This window comes from Dipteris shenzhenensis, chromosome 6 (genome assembly GCF_047967505.1).
Source record: "Dipteris shenzhenensis isolate YYH24624 ecotype China chromosome 6, Dip_SZ_1.0, whole genome shotgun sequence".
In the NCBI taxonomy this organism is placed as follows: Eukaryota; Viridiplantae; Streptophyta; class Polypodiopsida; order Gleicheniales; family Dipteridaceae; genus Dipteris; species Dipteris shenzhenensis.
Genome location: NC_141601.1, coordinates 20,952,036 through 20,971,325, shown reverse-complemented (window position 1 = coordinate 20,971,325; position 19,290 = coordinate 20,952,036). Strand labels below are relative to the sequence as shown.

At 45.2% G+C, this 19,290-nt stretch overlaps 1 protein-coding gene across 1 annotated transcript in view; it reads right to left on the bottom strand.

The window, feature by feature from the left end:
- Positions 1–19,290, bottom strand: part of LOC147900912 (chloroplast envelope quinone oxidoreductase homolog) — an 86,767-nt gene that overhangs the window by 22,017 nt on the left and 45,460 nt on the right. Inside the window, exon 4 of the mRNA XM_087375551.1 lies at positions 7,687–7,905. Coding sequence (XP_087231677.1) covers positions 7,687–7,905 — 219 coding nt within the window. The remainder of the gene's footprint in view (positions 1–7,686; positions 7,906–19,290) is intronic.

The window sequence follows — 19,290 nt, the reverse complement described above, 5'->3', positions numbered from 1 at the left end:
GACACTTTCAAGACCACCCTGTCTAATTCAAATGTCACTCTTATATATGCTGATGTAGAGAGCTCTCTCCTCATGGAGGAGATGAGCAGGAAGAATAATGCGGGCAGCAAGTCTTCAAATGCTTTGCAGGTACAGGATAGAGGCAGGACTCAGCAGAAGGGGAGATCTGCTAGTAAGTCCAAATCCCGAAGTCAGTCCCGTGGTAAAAAGGAAATTGAATGCTTTTATTGTGGCAAGAAGGGACATGTGAAGTCTAAGTGCTTCAAGTTCATACGGGATCAGAAAGCCAAGAAGGCTGAAACAAAGGATGCAGGAAATGCAAGCAAAGGCAAAGGCAAGGCCAAGGCAGATGACTTGGATGCAGTGAATGTTGCAGCAGAGGACAGTGACAGTGACATACATGATGTTTTATGCTCTTCTGCTGTAATAGCACATGCCTTGGTTATTGATGGTCACGACATGCACACCTGGCTCTTGGATTCAAGTGCCTCTTTTCATGTTACTCCTCATAGGGAGTGGTTTACTTCCTACACAGGTACTCATGGAGTTGTTCATCTTGGGAACAACTATGCATGTCAGATTGCAGGGATTGGCAGTATACAGGTAGTATTTCCTGATGGACGCATATTCATGCTTGATGGTGTCCGCCATGTGCCGCAAATCAAGAAAAATCTGATTAGCACTGGCTTATTGGATGACAGTGGTTACCACACCACATTTGGGGATTCCAAATGGGTGATTACTGATGGCCAGACTGTAGTGGCTGAGGGTTTTAAGAGTGATACCTTGTACCCTCTTTATGTTTCCAGTGTGGGTAATCATGTTGTTGCCATAACCGAGCTGCCAAAGGTTTCATTGTGGCATAGCCGGTTGGGACACATGTCTGTTAAAGGAATGCAAGAACTGTCACGTTTGGGTTATCTGCCGCCTCTTTCTTTTTCAGATTTGCCTACTTGTGATCATTGTATATTTGGCAAGCATTCTGTGACTCCTCATAAGAGGAGAACTCCCCAGAATAGAGCACCACTTGATCTAGTGCACACTGATCTGTGTGAGATGCCACAGTTATCACTAGGGGGTGCAAAATATTTTATTACTTTCATTGATGATGCCACACGCAAAGTGTGGGTCTATTTCTTGAAGCATAAGGGCGATGCCTTAGATGCTTTCAAGAAGTTTGTCGCTCAGGTTGAGAATCGGACAGGTCGTAGGCTGAAATGCCTCAGATCCGATAATGGGGGTGAGTATGTGTCACATGCTTTTGTGCAGTTTTGCCAAGCTAAGGGCATCAAGCAGGAACTCACAGCCCCTCATAATGCATCTCAAAATGGTGCAAGTGAGCGGATGAATCGAACTATTCAGGAGAAGGTTCGATGTATGTTGTCTTATGCTGCATTACCCCATGGCTTTTGGGCAGAAGCCGTGCAAACAGCAGTTCACATTATTAACAGGTCGCCAAACAAGGCTTTGGAGTTGAAAGTGCCAGAGGAGGTGTGGTCTGGCAAGCCACCTTCCTATAAGCACTTACGTGTATTTGGCTGCGAGTGCTTTGCTCATGTACACAAAGACTTGCGCACCAAACTGATCCAAAGTCTATCAGATGCATCTTTATGGGTTATGGTGACGAAGGTGAAATGGGGTACAGGTTATGGGATCCCGTTAAACGGAAGATTATACGCAGCAATGATGTCATCTTTAAAGAGGATAGTGTACACAAGGAACCCGTGCAACCTGTGGAATACAGGAGGGTTATTTATGATGATGTTGGACAGCAAAGAATGCCCATTCATATGCAACAGCAGCCTGCTGCAGATCACCCTGTTCAAGAGGGTATACAGGCTGAAAATGAGCCAGATAATTTTGCCAATGATGCACCACTGGATATGCCAGCAGATGGGGCTGCAGAACAGCCAGATATGGTGGTACAGCCACCCGTCATGCATGAAGAACAGGCTGGACAGCAGCCTAATCCGGAACATTTTGTTAGAAGGAGCACCCGTGTACAACGGCCTCCTGCCAGGTTTGTTCCAGGAGCCAATAATGTGGCTGATTTTATCATGCTGACAGATTGTGGTGAGCCTTCCAGCTTCAAGGAAGCTATGGGAAGAACAGAGAAAAAGAAGTGGGAGAAAGCCATGCAATCAGAAATGGACTCCCTACTTCAGAATGATACAAGGGACTTGGTGCAGCTACCTGCAGGCAGAAAGGTTTTGCCATGCAAGTGGGTTTACAAAGTCAAAGTGGATTCAAATGCTTTACCAAGGTATAAGGCCAGATTGGTTGCCAAGGGATTTAAGCAGGAGAAGGGCATTGACTTTGATGAGATCTTTTCCCTTGTAGTCAAGATGACTACTTTGAGAGCAGTGTTAGCTCTTGTTGCTCATGACGACATGGATTTATGTCAGATGGATGTGAAGACAGCCTTTCTTCACGGAGATCTCCATGATGAGATCTATATGAGTCAGCCAGAGGGATATGCTGTTAGAGGGAAAGAGCAGCTTGTGTGTAAGCTCAAGAGGAGCTTGTATGGACTCAAGCAGGCGCCAAGAGAATGGTACAAGAAGTTTGATGCCTTCATGCAGTCCCAAGGGTATCATAGGTGTGAGACCGATCATTGCTTGTACACCAAACGGGCAAAGGATGGCAGTTTGATGCTACTCATTCTATATGTGGATGACATGCTTATTGCCAGTAAATCTCAGCATGAGATTAGTGCTTTGAAGAAACAACTGCATAAGTCTTTTGACATGAAAGACTTGGGTGATGCAAATCATATTCTTGGCATGCGGATTACTCGTGACAGGTCCAAGGGACTTTTGTTTCTGTCACAAAAGGAGTATATTGACAAAGTACTGCAGAGGTTTAAAATGGAGGGGGGGACGTCTATTAGTACCCCGTTGCCTCCACATTTAAAACTCAGCAGTAAGGACAGCCCCAGATCAGATGATGATAAGGCTGAAATGGCCAAGGTTCCGTATGCATCTGCAGTTGGTTCTTTGATGTATGCCATGGTTGCCACTCGTCCGGATATTGCTTTTGCGGTGGGAGTCATTAGCAGGTATATGGCAAATCCAGGCAAGCGGCACTGGGAAGCAGTGAAAGGTGTCTTGAGGTATCTCAAGGGTACCAAAGACTTGTGCATATGCTATGGTAGGCAAGATGCATTGGTGCATGGTTTTACAGATTCAGACTATGCAGGGAATGCAGATAACCGGAAGTCTACTACCGGTTATATTTTCACATTTGCAGGAGGTGCTATATCATGGGTGTCTCGGTTGCAGAAATGCGTTGCACTGTCAACCACTGAAGCTGAATATGTTGCAGCCACTGAGGCCTGCAAGGAAGCAATATGGCTTACTCGGCTGGTGGGAGATTTGGGCATTACAGGAGATATGCCAGTGTTGCATTGTGATAGTCAGAGTGCTATCATGTTGGCAAAGAATCCGGTCTTTCATCAGAAGACCAAGCACATAGAAGTGAAATATCATTTCATCAGGGAGGTACTGGAAGACAAGCGACTTAAGCTTGTGAAAGTGCATACTGATAATAATCCTGCAGATTTGCTCACTAAGAGCTTGCCTACAGAGCGGTTTGCACATTGCCGCCACATCATGGGATTAGGATGAGACCATTCTTATTTTATGGTCTTGTATACAGTAACTGTATATTGCTGTAATTTTTATTCTTTTCTCCCCTTTAGGCACATTGGCCTTTAGGTGGGAGGTTGTTGGGGTAAAGGCACATTGCCAACCCTTCATTAAAGATAGGACACCTATGACTGTCTTAAGACAGTCATAGGGTAAACCCAATCCTAATAAAACAAATGAGTTTGTGGTGTGGCTCATCACTTCACACCCGCACATTGGAGTCTTCTCTCTCTCACACTCTCTCCCTCTTGCTCTTCTTCCCCCTTCAGGCCTTTCATTGCTTTGGGTTCCCCTGCTGATATTTCTGATGCAAATCAGAATTTACAGCCACCTCCCGATGCTCCAGTTCAGCCACAAGATGTCTTGCCACCTCCACAGGCAGTGGAACAGGTGGTTCAGCAAGAAATTGCAGACATACATGCAGCAAAAACAGTCCCAAAGTGGCTGCTACAGACTCTCACAGAGAGTAAGATTGATGCTCCATTACCTGGCACGACTTGCAGTGCAGCAAGGCACATGGAAGGTGCTAATTCAGTGGAATCAGCATATGCAGGTACTCTTCTCAATGAGGAGGAGCCTGCAACATTTGAAGAAGCAAAGGACAATGTGCATTGGATGAATGCCATGCACGATAAGTTGCAGTCCATTAAGAAAAATCAGACTTGGGATGTTGTAGACTTGCCACCAGGTAAACATGCCATTGGCACACGATGGGTTTTCAAGGTGAAATGGAAGCCAGATGGCTCCATTGACAGATACAAGGCAAGGCTGGTTGCTAAAGGCTATGCTCGGAAAAAGGGCATAGATTATGAGGAGACTTTTGCTCCTACATCCCAGATGACCACCATCCGATCTGTTATTGCAATGGCTGCACATTTTGAGTGGAATGTTCATCAATTGGACATAAAAACAGCCTTCTTAAATGGAGACTTACTGGAAGAGGTTTATGTCAAACAACCTCCAGGCTTTGAAATTACAGCAAATGCACTTCAGGTATGCAAGATAAACAAAGCTTTGTATGGGCTGAAACAGGCCCCTCGTGCATGGTATGCCAAGATTCATGCCTTTTTGACCAGCAAGGGGGCTGCACAATAGTCCTACTGAGAGCACCCTCTACATCCAGCTGGATGGGGGGGAAATTTTAGTCATCCTTCTTTATGTCAATGACTTACTACTCACGAGGTCCAATGAAGATAATATTGCAGATTTCAAAGCTGATTTGCAGACCACCTTTGACATGTCAGATTTGGGGCTGCTTCACTTTTATTTGGGGATCCAGTTCTCTCAAGAGAGGCGTGGCACTGTTATGTCTCAGTCCAAGTATGTGCAGAAACTCTTGGACAGATTTAACATGCATGATTGTAAGCCCATAGCCACTCCCATGGAGCCGGGGCTGAAACTCACAATGCATGATGCAGGAGAATCAGTTGATGCCACATCTTACAGTCAGGCTGTTGGATGCCTCATATATCTCTGCAACACTAGACCTGATATTCAGTTTGCAGTATCTCAGGTGAGCAGGTATATGCACAGCCCAAAAACTATGCATTGGCAGGCAGTTAAGCGCATCTTCCATTATTTGCAGGGCACGAAGTCTTTTGGCTTGTTATTTCCCGGGGGGGGGGGGGGGGGAATTGCAGATGCATTCCTACAGGGATTCAGATTGGGCTGGTATTATGACACTAGGCAGTCCACTAGTGGCAATTGTTTCTCTTTGGGTAAATCTTGAATTTCCTGGCTGAGCAAGAAACAATCTACAGTGGCTACCTCATCATGTGAAGCTGAGTACAGGGCAGCTTTCACAGCAACAGTTGAATGTGTCTGGCTGCGACGTCTATTTGCTGATCTTCATCTGTCTTTGGAGGGTCCTTCTCCAATTCTCACTGATAGTCAGAGTGCCATTGCAGTGGCAAAGAATCCAGTGTTTCATGCTCACACGAAGCACATTGAGGTTCACTATCACTACGTCAGAGAGAAGTTGCATGCAGGAGAGATCAGTACGATCTTTGTGTCCACACATGACAACGTTGCAGATATTTTCACCAAAGCACTACCACGTGAAAAGTTTGAGGCATTTCGCAGTGCCCTGAACTTATATCCGTTTGGTGATTGATCAGCCTTGTACATGACATTGGCACTGCAAGAATTATAGATATAATTCAGTAGTGACCAATATAATTTAATAAGCTAGTTAGGGGCACTTTTCCCTCTTTAAGAGGTTTTTCCCCCTAACCGCAATTAGTTCACTAACTATGGCTGGTGACTACTAAGGTTGTCATTAGGACAAAACCTTATCTCTCACTCTTTCAGTTGTACTCTTACACTCTTCTATTGCAACTAAGCTTTCAAGCTTTCAACTCTCAGCTCACTCTCTCTTGCTCTCTCTCTCCCTTATACTCACATGCCCCCCCCATAATCAGTGAACCTAGAGTCTTCCAAGCACCGTCCTTTCAAGGTCTATTTCAACTTGGCTTCTCTTTGGCAAACTCCACATTGTCCACAACCAAGTAACCAACCTAAGCAATGAGAGCCCAGTGGCTACATCTCCCAGCCCAAGTGTGTCTCCAAAAAACTTGGACCATCCCCAATGAGCTCTTAAGGAGGAAATCTTCTGATGTCAGCAATACTCCTTTCGCCTGTAGGTGTCCTGACTCCCCATCTCCACCACCAAGCTTCAACTCGGTCACAAGTCCTTTCAAAGAAACTTCATTCATGCCAATGATACCAACCTTGCACTCATAGCAATCTGAGCAATGTTTGTTGTCCTTCATCTCGACAAAAGTTGTTGAATCTTCTCCAAACCACCTTTACATCTCAGACATATAAACTAGAAACAAGATCTGCATACTTTAGCTCATCAACACTCAGAGTTGTCAACAACAAAAACTCCTCTTGTTGCAACATTAGCTGCCCATGTTCACTCTTATGATTCCTAATTAGACTCCTTCCTTTGCTTTTGGCCAGCCTTCTTCTTTCGGCAATCCTTCACAAAATGCCCAGGATGGTCACGTAGAAGCATTTCTTCTTCTTCTTGCTCCCACTTGATTGAAGAGTCTTCATCATCATGATGTCTTTTACACTTGTCTTTTATTGTCGATATTGGGCTTGCCATCGCCAAGCTTGCCTTACCTGTGTGCTCTTAAACTGTGTCGTCCTCATCCATTTGCATGCTATACAATTCAGTCTTGAGGTCGAAAAACCTTGCATCATTGTTCATCTCATACATGTCTTTGAGGAGGATCAATGTGCCAAATGATGTGTCTGCAAGCTGAATATGCAAGAGGACCGAATCCATAGTGGTGCCAAAGATTATGGCAAGGGCCTCTGCACCATGCATCACACACCAACCTCTCAAGGAATCTGCATTAATGACAAGTTACGAAATCATCGATTGCACATCAACCTTTCAAAGGAAAATGGATTCCTGTAAACTGGCTGACATCTTCACATCACAATCCAATTCATACACCTTCAGACTGGATAAAGGGTCCTCAACTCTTGTCATGAGTATTCTTTATCAGCATTGGGAATTAACGAGGTTCAAAACCACAATTTGACTATTTGAAGACGTTCATAATCAGGTCCATCTCATCAATGTTATTATGCCAGATAGCTAGTTGTTGACAATATCTGGTAGAGTTTCAGAATCTGTCAGTTACAAGCTGTAAAATATTTTTCATGTTGGTCGAGACCGTTTCTCTCCTAAAAGAACTCTCTTTCCTTCTTCCCTTACAAAAAAAGAACAGGGTAACTACAATAACTTGGTTCATTGATCTCAAAGATTTGGAGAGCAATTTAAGTTCTTCTTTCCCTGTGGTTCATGTATAGGCCTGCTTTTGCAAAGACTTTTCCTGTTAGCATATGCACACATTACTTAAATGGATAAAAATCTGTAAAGCGCATGGAGAGGTGCAAGCTTGCAGGCACTTGTGAACAGTCTTAAGCATGTAGCTACAGTAATCCCATATGGGAATACATGCATTCAAAAATCAAATGCCAAATTGCAAAGACAAGGAAGGGGAGTCGTATTGCCACTAACTTGTACAGCATACAGCCCAACACCACCAGATGCAGCTGTAATAAGCAGATTTGCCTTGCTGCTTCCATCAAGCTTTACACCAGCAACATCACGTATGGCCTGTAGGGCTGTGAGCCCTGCAACAGGCAAACAACATCCATCAATTGCAGAGACCTTCGGCGGCCGTCTGGCTGTGTATTTTACGGCAGCAACAGCAAATTCTGCAAGAGAACCTCCTGTCTGTAAAAAAAACCAACCACCACCACCAAATATTACTATCCCTTACATTCAAATAATACCTGTGAAATTCCCAATTCAACATTTCCTTTATTCTCAACAACTGCAATGTGACACTCATTCTGCATTAAAAATCACATGCAAACCATCTCCTACCTCTCATCTGATCTGGCCTGACCTGACATAGCCTAGCCTAGCCTAGCCTAGCCTAGCCAAACCAAACAAAGCAAAACACACCACTATGGCTCCAATCACACAGTAGGGGAAGACAACCCAAACAAATCAGATCCAAAACGTACACAAATTTCGCACGCAGATTGCACTCATACTCCCTGGCAAATCTCAAGCAGCAGGACAAAGCATGATGGAGAGGAGGCCATGACAGCCAGCTCTTGGACAGAGTACAGCCGGTGAAACTAGCAGTGTATAGCAGTATGAAACCTAAGCTCAAGTTACAAGCAGTGAATGAGAGAAGATGAGGTAAGGATAGGAGTAAAAAACAAGGTGAGGAAGGGATCATGAAAGAGGGAGAGAGCGCACCTGAGCCAGAGGGAGGGAGCGAAAGAAAAACAGAAAGAGAGAGAGAAAGAGAGAGGGGCTCAAACACTAAGCGCTTAAGGGGAGAGACAAAAGAGGGAACCTAGACGAGAGGGTGCACAGGAGAGAGAAGCAGCGAACAGGATGTGCAGAACCTCAAGAAGGTGGCAGGCAGAGAGGAGCAGCAGAGAGAGAGAGAGAGAGAGAGAGAGAGGGGTCGCTGGGTGTTAGGGGGTGCATGTGTACGTGTGCACGTGAGTGCGTTGGGGGGCTTTGTAGAGGTGAGCGAAGAAGAGGAGGCTTAGACAACAGCCTGAGGGGAGGGAGAGTGCAAGGAGGCAGTATTGCTGAAAGAAGAAACAATAACACTAGCATGAGGTTTTTTAATATACCCCCCCCCCCCCCCCCCCCCCCCCCCGCGGGGGCAGGGGCAGGCCCTCAATAATATTTGCTTGTATCACCCCACCTTCTCACAACCATTACGAATTGAATTTTCATATTTTGTTGGGCAGGGGGATCTGCTAAGAGACAGTATCATCACTCAACCTAAATCCGCCCAATTAATTTTCAATGAGTACAGGGAAACATCTAACATACTCCAATTAAGGTAATGTAATGCCCACTCCAAAAGGTCTCACGAGGAGTTGAACCCACAACCTCTATTCTCCCATGCACAATCTCTACAACTACCCTATAGAGCTTTGGCGTAACGGACAGGGGGGGCACTACAATATATTGATGAAGTAACCTAATTCTTGGAAAGGGGAGGAAGCCCTCCTCCAATGGTACCACGGCATGGTTTTGGAAATGGTTAGCCCCTAAGTGGGACATGGTACAAGTGTAGGAATAGGGGGCATGAGAGTCTGCTCTGTGCACATAGGGTTTGGATGCCGGGCAGATCTAGGAGAAGATACCCACAAGGCAAACATGTGGGCAGCACTGTAGGCTGCCACATGGGCTGCTATATAGTCCACAGCTAGAGGTGGGCAGGAGCCCTGGATTAGGGCAAACCTGTCAGCAGCATACGGACCATACTATGCTGACCAACATTTCCTGACCATAAACATGGTAGTTGAGTTCTTTGGCATCAGATTTTATGCTTTAATAAGATTTTATGCTATTACACCATGCTCTTGCCATAGAACAATCACCAAGCCTTTGCCACTAGCGTCTCCCTGCACAAAGAAGGGTTGTAAGAAGTCACAGCATCCCCACACAAGGGCACTAGTCAATGCAAATTTCAGGTCTTCAAAACTGAGCTGCGCTTCTTTTGACCACAAAAACACATCCTTCTTCAAGAGGTTCGTAAGAGGAGCTGCTCTCTTGGAAAATTTCCAAATAATCGCTGTAGAAGGAAGCAACACCCAAAAAGCCTCTCAGCTGGGTGGGATTTAATGGCAGCAGCCATTCTTTCACACATTTCACCTTTGCGGGTCAACCCAAATCTCATCACTGCTCACAATGTGCCCCAAATAGTCAACCTTTTCTACCATGAAAGTACATTTTCTGGCTTTTGCATAGAGCTGATGCAACCTCAGTATTTCCAGCACTTGTTTGACATGCTCATTGTGCTCCTTTTTGCTTTTGTCGCAAATGAGGATGCCATCAAAGAAAACCAGCACATTCAGAAGAGAAGAGGCTGCAATATTTTGTTCATGAGTACCTATAAGGTGGCCGGTGCATTAGTCAACCCAAATGGCATATTACATTGAACTCTATGCGGAAAGCTATTCTGTGCTCATCACCCTCTTTCACTCTAATTTGATGATAGCCCGATCTCAAATCTATCTTCGCGAAGAACTAAGCACCCTTTAGTGAATCTAACATATCATCAATCCTGAAGACCGGATTTTTTTTAAAAATAGTAACCTTTTTCAAATCTATCTTCGTGAAGAACTAAGCCCTTTAGTTAATCTAAGAGATCATCAACTAGAAAGCAGACTTTTTTTTTGTAGTAGCCTTATTGAGATCCCTAGAATCAATGCACATCCAGTATGGACCATCTTTCTTTTTCACAAGGAGCATTGGGAGGCAAAGGGAGAAGTGCTATGAGAAATGAAAATCTTCTCAAGCAACTCCCCCTGCCACTTCCTCTTGTTCCACTTTAGAGAGACGCCTTGTTGATGGACTTACTTCCAGGCTCCAAAACTGTGGCATGATCAACATCCCTCTTTAGAAGTAATTGACGTGGCATATCAGAAAATATATCAGAAAAAATCTTAGAGAAACAGTTGCATTTCCATATCCTTCACCTGGGGAATGCTTCCTGTATGAATCACTCACACATTCAATGCATAAATGGCACTTTCCTTCTTGAGCTCTCGAACCAACTACCTTGCTGAAATGAGCGGCAATTTTGGGACTGTCGAACCTTGCAATACCACGGTTTTGCCCTTATGTGCAAAGCGGAGAGTCAGGGCATTGAAGTCAACACTAAAGTCTCCCATGCATTTCATCTAATCACATCCCCAGACAATGTCAATCAACCCATGACCAATGCAAAGAGATTACTTGCAAAATCATAATCATGAGAGAGCCAGATCCTCGCATCCTAGCAACATAATTTGCCAGTCATATGTTTGTTGGGATATCTCAAGGTGTATGCCCCAGGCACACCTTGGGTTCTATGTGTGTGTGCTAGAGGCACAGTTAGGTGCCCATAAGCACTGTTAGGTGGTGGTAGATGCCACATAGGCTGATTGAGAGATTCTAGGAGCTGATTGAAGAGATGATTGTAGAGCTTGGTGGCTCATGTAGAGGTGCCCACATATGGACCTCACCCTTCTTCATTCGATAAGCATTCTCTTGTTTTGTGTTCAACTCCATGCTTTCCTTTCACTTCTCCAACATGGTATCAGAGCACTATGATCCTCCTTGAGCCCATTTATGCCATGTCATCATCTTCTTCCCCACCTCCACCTTCCTCTCCATTTTGCCCTTTTCTGCCCAACCACTTGGAGGGCTGAATTCTCCTCCTACAGGCAACCTCTTCTAGAGTCCTTATGCCTGGAGAGACCCTTCGTATAGGCGACCTTCCACATGCAAGGAATTAGATAATGACCGTCGTTGCTGGTCACCATTCCCCGAATTCTGTCGGAGCTCTCTTTCGCTTTGAGCAGCAATGGTTGTATATTCGAGGGGAACGGAGCAAAAAACCAGTCAACATTGACGAAGTTCTAGCTAGCAACCTGCGCGACCATTCCATACACCCTCTACTCCAGAAGTGCGCCTATATTAGAGCTTTCATTTGAGCCAAAAAGCCCTCTTTTCTTTGCTCTAAAGAAGGAGATCTAAGCCCTCCAAGATCAGGCCTCTGTTTTAGACAGTTTTGACAGTATTATGAATTTGGTGCTACATTAGAAGCTACTTTGGCATTTCTCATATTTTAAAGTGTTGAATAGCATCAGTACAATTGTGGCTACAACTTTCTTTTAGGTTTCTATACCTGGATTTGCTCGGAATACGTTCATTTAGCCACCTCTATGAAGCATGCAAGTTGAAGTATCATTTCCACTATGATTTTTATTATGGAATTTGGTTACAAGTCTTTGCTACAACAAATGCTTGTACTTTGAAGCTTTTCAGTTTTTTTTTTAAAGCCTTGTAAGAGAGTAGACACTGCCCAATTCTTGGGTTAGACCCTCTCATGGTTTGCTTATGCAAAATATGTGGAAAGCCAAATCATGAAGCAATGTTTTGTTATGCTACAATGGAAGAGAATGCAAACATGGCTTCCTTGTTGCAGATTGTCAAGATAATGGTTGCTAAGAAGGAAGCAACTACAAAACCAGAAACTGCCAATTTACTTTCGGTTGATGTGCCTCCACAAGATGAGACCTCCTATGATGATTATGCTTTTTGAACCAGCTCCACATATGCTCCATATCTCTTTTTTATGTTGAGTCAAGGTACTCTGCCTGGATAGTCCTCCAAAATGAACGGAATAAACTATTGTGTTCTTTGTAAACACCTCTGGTCACCATATGATGTAGGCCATGTGTATGTGTTTAGCTCCATGGTACCTCCTGCAGTGTCATCCTGCTTCAACATGTATCCACTTGCTTGGTACTATTTCTTTTTGTTTTTCAATAGTATGCTTATTAAGAAATGAAATGTTTTCCTACTCTTCAGTTACGGACAATGGGGACTAGGTCTAGCATTTGAGGGTGGACCCCCTTGCTTGGGGTTATGGGCATTAGTGACCCACAAGAGTGATGGCCTCTCTTTGAGAGGGACATCTAGAAACCACATCCCACCTGAGTACCCAAACATGGGACCAATCAAATGCACAGATTGCATACCGACCTAGGAACCATTCAAGAGAATGTTCCCTGAGCTTTGGCTGTGGGCCTAGCAGCATGCCAAGAGTAATGGAGATACAAGATAAAGCGACAAAAAAATGAGCTCAGTATGGCTCAATTATGACCTTAGAGTACATCAATAGATAGTCTAAGCTGTTAGGAACTCGTGGGTGCGATCAGAATTGAATTCTGACAACTTTGAAATTTTAGGGTTTTTGGGAGTGACATTTGGCAGTTGACACATGGCAGACTGCCACATGGAATCTGAGCTGGCAGGTCAGTCCACCTGTCCCACACTTGTGGCAGCATGCATGGCAAGTGGCAGGGCATGCAGGCCAAGTGTTTGGCCCCAAATCTAGTAGATTTGGGGCAGGTTGTGGGCTGTCCTCTTTGGGACTGCAGCCCGCCAAAAATCTGGGACAAGTGTCCACCTACTTGGCGGGAGCTGCCAACAAGTTTTCCAGATCCAAATGGAGGATTGCTTGCTTGTTTGTGGCAACCGGACCTGGCAATCACGCGCACCGAGCAGGGAGTCATTTACCGAGGTAAGGCTTTCAGGCAGACCTCAAGCCACGAGGAGTTGTTCCCGCCGACTCAGGTCATAGAATGTTACCAGTTTGTATTTTGCTTGGAGGTTATGACTTGGCAAATCTAGAGGGGGTCTCCTAGTGTTCTGCTACAGCTATTCTCTAATGCTGCTAGAAATGCGGATGGGCCAGTAGATTGCTAGTGCGGGAGTCTAGACACAGTTGATTGATCCTTGTGGGCTGATATATGCCCATTGCCATTGGAGCACTAAAGTTCATCGATCTGGCGACAGTATACCAGTTTGGACTTGAGAGGGGGCTTCAAAGGAGGCTATCTAGCTCTGTGATACACGTGCCCATGCAAGGAAGCAGACCTTGTACCGGAGACAATATTAGTTGGATTTTTATTCCAAGATCCTCTGTTGGCATCATGAACCAATACCAGCAACTGGATTGTTGTACCCGTTGATCCAATGTACCATTACCAAACCAGAGAAGTGTACCTCGCACCTATGAACTGGGAGCAACAGTTCCAAGTTTCCAGTGATCGTGATGAGGTAGTTCGTGCCACAGGAGGGCTTCTTCGACAATACCTGTGGTGGTCTTCAGCAGTGGAGCATCATATAATGGATTCCTCCATTTGTTCCAGCCGCGTACCCAACTCTCTGGCATCTCTGTTCCATCCAGGAGCTAAGAGGGCGTGTTGGAGGTCAACATTTCCTGATGTCAGCTTAGAGAGAGAGGCCTTGCTTGTGGGTATGCCCGCCCAGTGAGGCTAGGTTAGATGAGTGAGGGCCTTTGTTATGGGTGTGCCCGCCCCCAGTGACGATAGGTAGTCGCCTCATGTTTGAAGGCACCAGGGAGCAATCACATGATGGAAACAAATATGGGGCACATAACAACTTGATGTGATTGATAGATAACATGAAGTACAATGCCCATTTTATAGGCTGGGAAGCCTCATCTTCTAACATCACAAGTGAGATCACTAGCCTCCACCCCACACACCTAACTCACCTAACTCTAGGAGGTCGTACTAATTGCTCACCTACTAGACACATTCACACCCACACAACTATAGGACACCCTAGGACTCTAGGACACCCTCACACTTGACTTCATGTTCTAACACCCCCTCGTAAAGGAAAGGTGAGAGAATAAAGGAGAGAAGCCACACCCATGACAACATCCAACTATTAGGCTATGCAAGTGTGCAGGCTCAGAGGCTAGTGAGCATGGTACAACAGACTCAGAGGCTCGTCTAGCATGGCTCAGAGGCCCAACATGCATGGATGCAAAAGACTAAGAGCATGGCTCAGATAGAGCATGGCACAACAGGCTCAGAGGCTCTACCAAGCATGGCTCAGAGGCTCAACAATGGAGAACTCGTCCATTGAAGGACTCCTTCCAATACACCCCCCCCATGGCTTCATAACATGAAGTGGTAGGAAGCCACACACAAATAAACAGGAAAACTAATACATCTTTTTAGGAGGACTATCCAAGGCAGAGAACCTTTATTGACCAACACACACTACAATTTATTTCATTCTTTTTATCCATAATGCAAGGGCAGAGCACCCACATACCCAAAGAAGGAAAAAGATCTCTTGAAATGAGAGATGTCCTCCGCACAGCTGCTGCATACAGGTGTATGCACATCCAGAATCCGAGTGTCAATGAAGATCCTGGCATGAATGCCCTCGAAGAACAAGTCAATGAAGCCCATAGGAGCAGCTGCGGGGAGAAATCACAGCATGACTCTCAAAATGCTAAATTGAGAGTTACCAATGTCAAATTGTGGGGAATTAGAATTCAGCAATTCTGCCTCTTCAATTTTGATCAAAAAAGGAAAAGCCCCAATTTATTTTGGAAAGCTGGAGGTCGATAGTCTTCAATAAGCAATAAGAGGCGGCTTGTAGATTGATGTGGGAGACGAAGTAGCTACAGCAATGATCGTATCAACCAAGTAGATAGCACCAGCTAACTCATTGTGCAGCATCGTTGCTCAGTAGAAGTCTGAACTGTTCATCGTCATCTTCACCAAGTACGCTACCTGTGAGGAGAGCTAAGCTAGTGAAAGCAGGGATGACTGTTCAGAAGCGACAGTTTGTTGTCGGGGATTTTGAGCGCTGTAGATTTGTGAACGATTTCTGATCAGCAGAACTCTTTGAAGAAGAAGAAGAAATGCACGTCCCATCCCTAATGTCACAGATATGTTGTGCGACTGGATTTCTGAATGGGCTGCGTCACAACTAGTGCATCAGAACTGTGACAATATCAATAAGCATGTCGAACAAAGCTGAACACAGTGCAAATGTAGCAACAACTGACTGCTACTGGAGTCCGCACGAATAGAAAAGCTAGATGGAAAATCAGCCAAGGCGAAATGTGACGATGCCTTTTCAGCTGAGCATTTTGTGATAACCACATGATCACGTAAAGCCACCTCGCTAGACGAAAAGAGACTAGAAATAACAAATCCATGTTGCAAAGGCAAGGCACCTTAATAGAAAGAGTCCCCTGCTCCAACCCGTAGTGAGAAATTCTATGTAGGTTTTAGAAACAACGCCGTTTCTTGTAGCATGACTAGGAAGCCATAGGTGCTTCTGGTCGTCCTTTCCAGCATAGAAACAATATCAAGCTTTAGGCAAGAGACAGTTGAACAAAATCGGGCATTCATGCTGGGATCTTCATTGACACTCGGATTTTGGATGTGCATACACCTACCTGTATGCAGCAGCTGTGAGGAGGACATCTCTCATTTCGAGAGATCCTTTTCCTTATTTGGGTATGTGGGTGCTCTGCCCTTGCATTATGCATAAAAAGAATGAAATAAATTGTAGTGTGTGTTGGTCAATAAAGGTTCTCTGCCTTGGATAGTCCTCCTAAAAAGATGTATTAGTTTTCCTGTTTATTTGTGTGTGGCTTCCTACCACTTCATGTTATGACGCCATGGGGGGATGTATTGGAAGGAGTCCTTCAATTGACGAGTTCTCCATTGTTGAGCCTCTGAGCCATGCTTGGTAGAGCCTCTGAGCCTGTTGTGCCATGCTCTATCTGAGCCATGCTCTTAGTCTTTTGCATCCATGCATGTTGGGCCTCTGAGCCATGCTAGATGAGCCTCTGAGTCTGTTGTACCATGCTCACTAGCCTCTGAGCCATGCACACTTGCCTCTGAGATTGCATAGCCTAATAGTTGGATGTTGTCATGGGTGTGGCTTCTCTCCTCTATTCTCTCACCTTTCCTTTACGAGGGGGTGTTAGAACATGAAGTCAAGTGTGAGGGTGTCCTACAGTTGTGTAGGTGTGAAGGTGTCCTAGAGTCCTAGAGTTAGGTGAGTTAGGTGTGTGAGGTGGAGGCTAGTGATCTCACCTGTGATGTCAGAAGATGAGGCTTCCCAGCCTATAAAATGGGCATTGTACTTCATGTTATCTATCAATCACATCAAGTTGTTATGTGCCCCATATCCATTTCCATCATGTGATTGCTCCTTGGTTCCTTCATGTGGTATCAGAGCCAGCCATTGTTTCTTCCTGACTCTCCCTTGTTAAAGTGTGCTCACTCTCTTCTTTCTACCTACTATCTCCCCTGATGCTGCGCCATTCTACTCGCCATTTCCTCCTCATTCTTCTCACCACCTTCCTTCTCTTTTTGCCTGTCATCCCTTGTACTCTTCTGCCCTGATGAAGCTACAGCGGTCTAGTCTTGGTCACTAATCCAGCTGTGCCCGCCATTGTCCATTGCTGTCTTTCATGGAGATAGCTTCGATCCCGTCCAAGAAAGCTTCAAGTTTGATGGGCGACACCTTTGCATGACCATCTCTGGAAAGATTTAAGCATTGATGTTTCTGCTCAAGGCTAGATATGGGAAGCTCAGACGGCATGCTTGATGTTGGGTCATCGCTATTGATCATCAGACGAGCGTGGACAGCAGAATAAAGATGGATTGCAATCGCAAAGCACATCTATCTCTGCTCTAGTAATCTGCATCGTCAATCAGAACAAGGCGCTCCTTATCATAGCAGATGCAGCAGCAATTGCTTTGTGGGCAGCGTACTCATTTTTTTGCACAATTTCCAGCACAAGTTCTACAGGTTATCAGCGTACTCCACCTCTAGATATCAGCGTACATTTCAGATACCATGCAGAGCACAAGTTCTACAGGTTATCAGCGTACTACACCTCTAGATATCAGCGTACATTTCAGATACCATGCAGGAGAAACTTCATACACGAAGTTGCGCATCTTTGTTGAAGGCACCGCTAGGATTGAAGCTCCCCCTTGAAAGCATAAAATGTCACCCAGTTGAAGTTGATTACCTTCATCTTCTCTCTTCTTGATTTTGCCCTCTTCTCCTCTTATTGATGACACATTTGATGCACTAGCTCCTCAAAATTTTGGGGCTTTTCTGAATTTCATTCTTCCTAATCAGAATTGAATCCAGTATCATGTAAACATTTGGGGATTTTGCTAAGATTGACCCAAATTAAGGTCTTCTACTCTTATATTGGTTCCTCTCCACTCAACGTTTTGAGAGTCATGGACTGATTGCCCTCCGTAGCTGCTCCCATGGATTTCACTGACATATCCTTCGAGGGCATTCTTGCCAAGGACTTCATCAACACCTTCATCGACATGCAGGAATGTGCACACTTGTGTGCAACAGCTGCAGAGGGAACATCTTCTAGCTTGGGAGATCTATGGGAGATCTATTTATTTTCCTACATAAGCTTGATGTGCTTGGATACTCTACCCTGGGTAGTTCCCCAAAATGCTTGTAATAATGAGTCGTGTGTCATTGAGTCAATAAAGGTTCACAGCCTTGGAGTGTCCTCCTAAAATGTTGTAATCTTTCTTGTTTTTTCGTGTCTGACTCCCCACCATTCTGTTATGGAGTCAGGAGGGGGATGTACTGTGGGAGCCATGTATTGGATTTTGATAGGATCTCATTTTGCTCTAGTTGTCTAGACCACTGAGTTGGTCATGCATCCATGTTGAGACATGAGCCTCTGAGTTATGTTGGGACGTAAAGCCATGAGAGTGCTGAGTCCGACCTCTGAACCATGCTCAAACTTCAGCCTCTGAGTTGGCATGGCAACCATGTCTAGTTCAGACATTGCACAGATTAGCAGACTCCGTCATTGTCATGTTCTGTTCTTGGTTCCATTCGAGTAGTCCCTCACCTTTCCTTCATGGGGGGGTGTTAGAATATAAAGTCAAGTGTGAGGGTGCCCTACAGTTGTGTAGGTGTGAAGGTGTCCTAGAGTCCTAGAGTTAGGTGAGTTAGGTGTGTGAGGTGGAGGCTAGTGATCTCACCTGTGATGTCAGAAGATGAGGCTTCCCAGCCTATAAAATGGGCATTGTACTTCATGTTATCTATCAATCACATCAAGTTGTTATGTGCCCCATATCCATTTCCATCATGTGATTGCTCCCTGGTTCCTTCATGTGGTATCAGTGAAGGCACCAAGGAGCAATCACATGATAATAACAGATATGGGGCACATAACAACTTGATGTGATTGATAGATAACATGAAGTACAATGCCCATTTTATAGGCTGGGAAGCCTCATCTTCTAACATCACAAGTGAGATCACTAGCCTCCACCTCACACACCTAACTCTAGGAGGAGTTACTAATTGCTCACCTACTAGACACATTCACACCCACACAACTATAGGACACCCTAGGACTCTAGGACACCCTCACACTTGACTTCATGTTCTAACAATGTTGGCCCGTGCTCATGCCATAGTACCTGGCCATGGACGCGCCCTTTTATGCAAGCTACTCACGTGCTTGGGCAGAGGGAGTCGGCTCCTAGATCTGCAAAGGGCTGACTACCAACCCTGTATGTAGAGCAAAGGGGGTCGGCCATAGGCCCCTTGCTAGTCGGCCCTGGTGTGGGGAGCTGTAGGGCTGGTACGAGCCCCTCTTATAGGGGTGTGGGCAGTCCTAGAGGTGGGTCGGCCCACCTGCCTGGTCAGCCCAATTACAACAGTGGGGTCGGCCCCTCA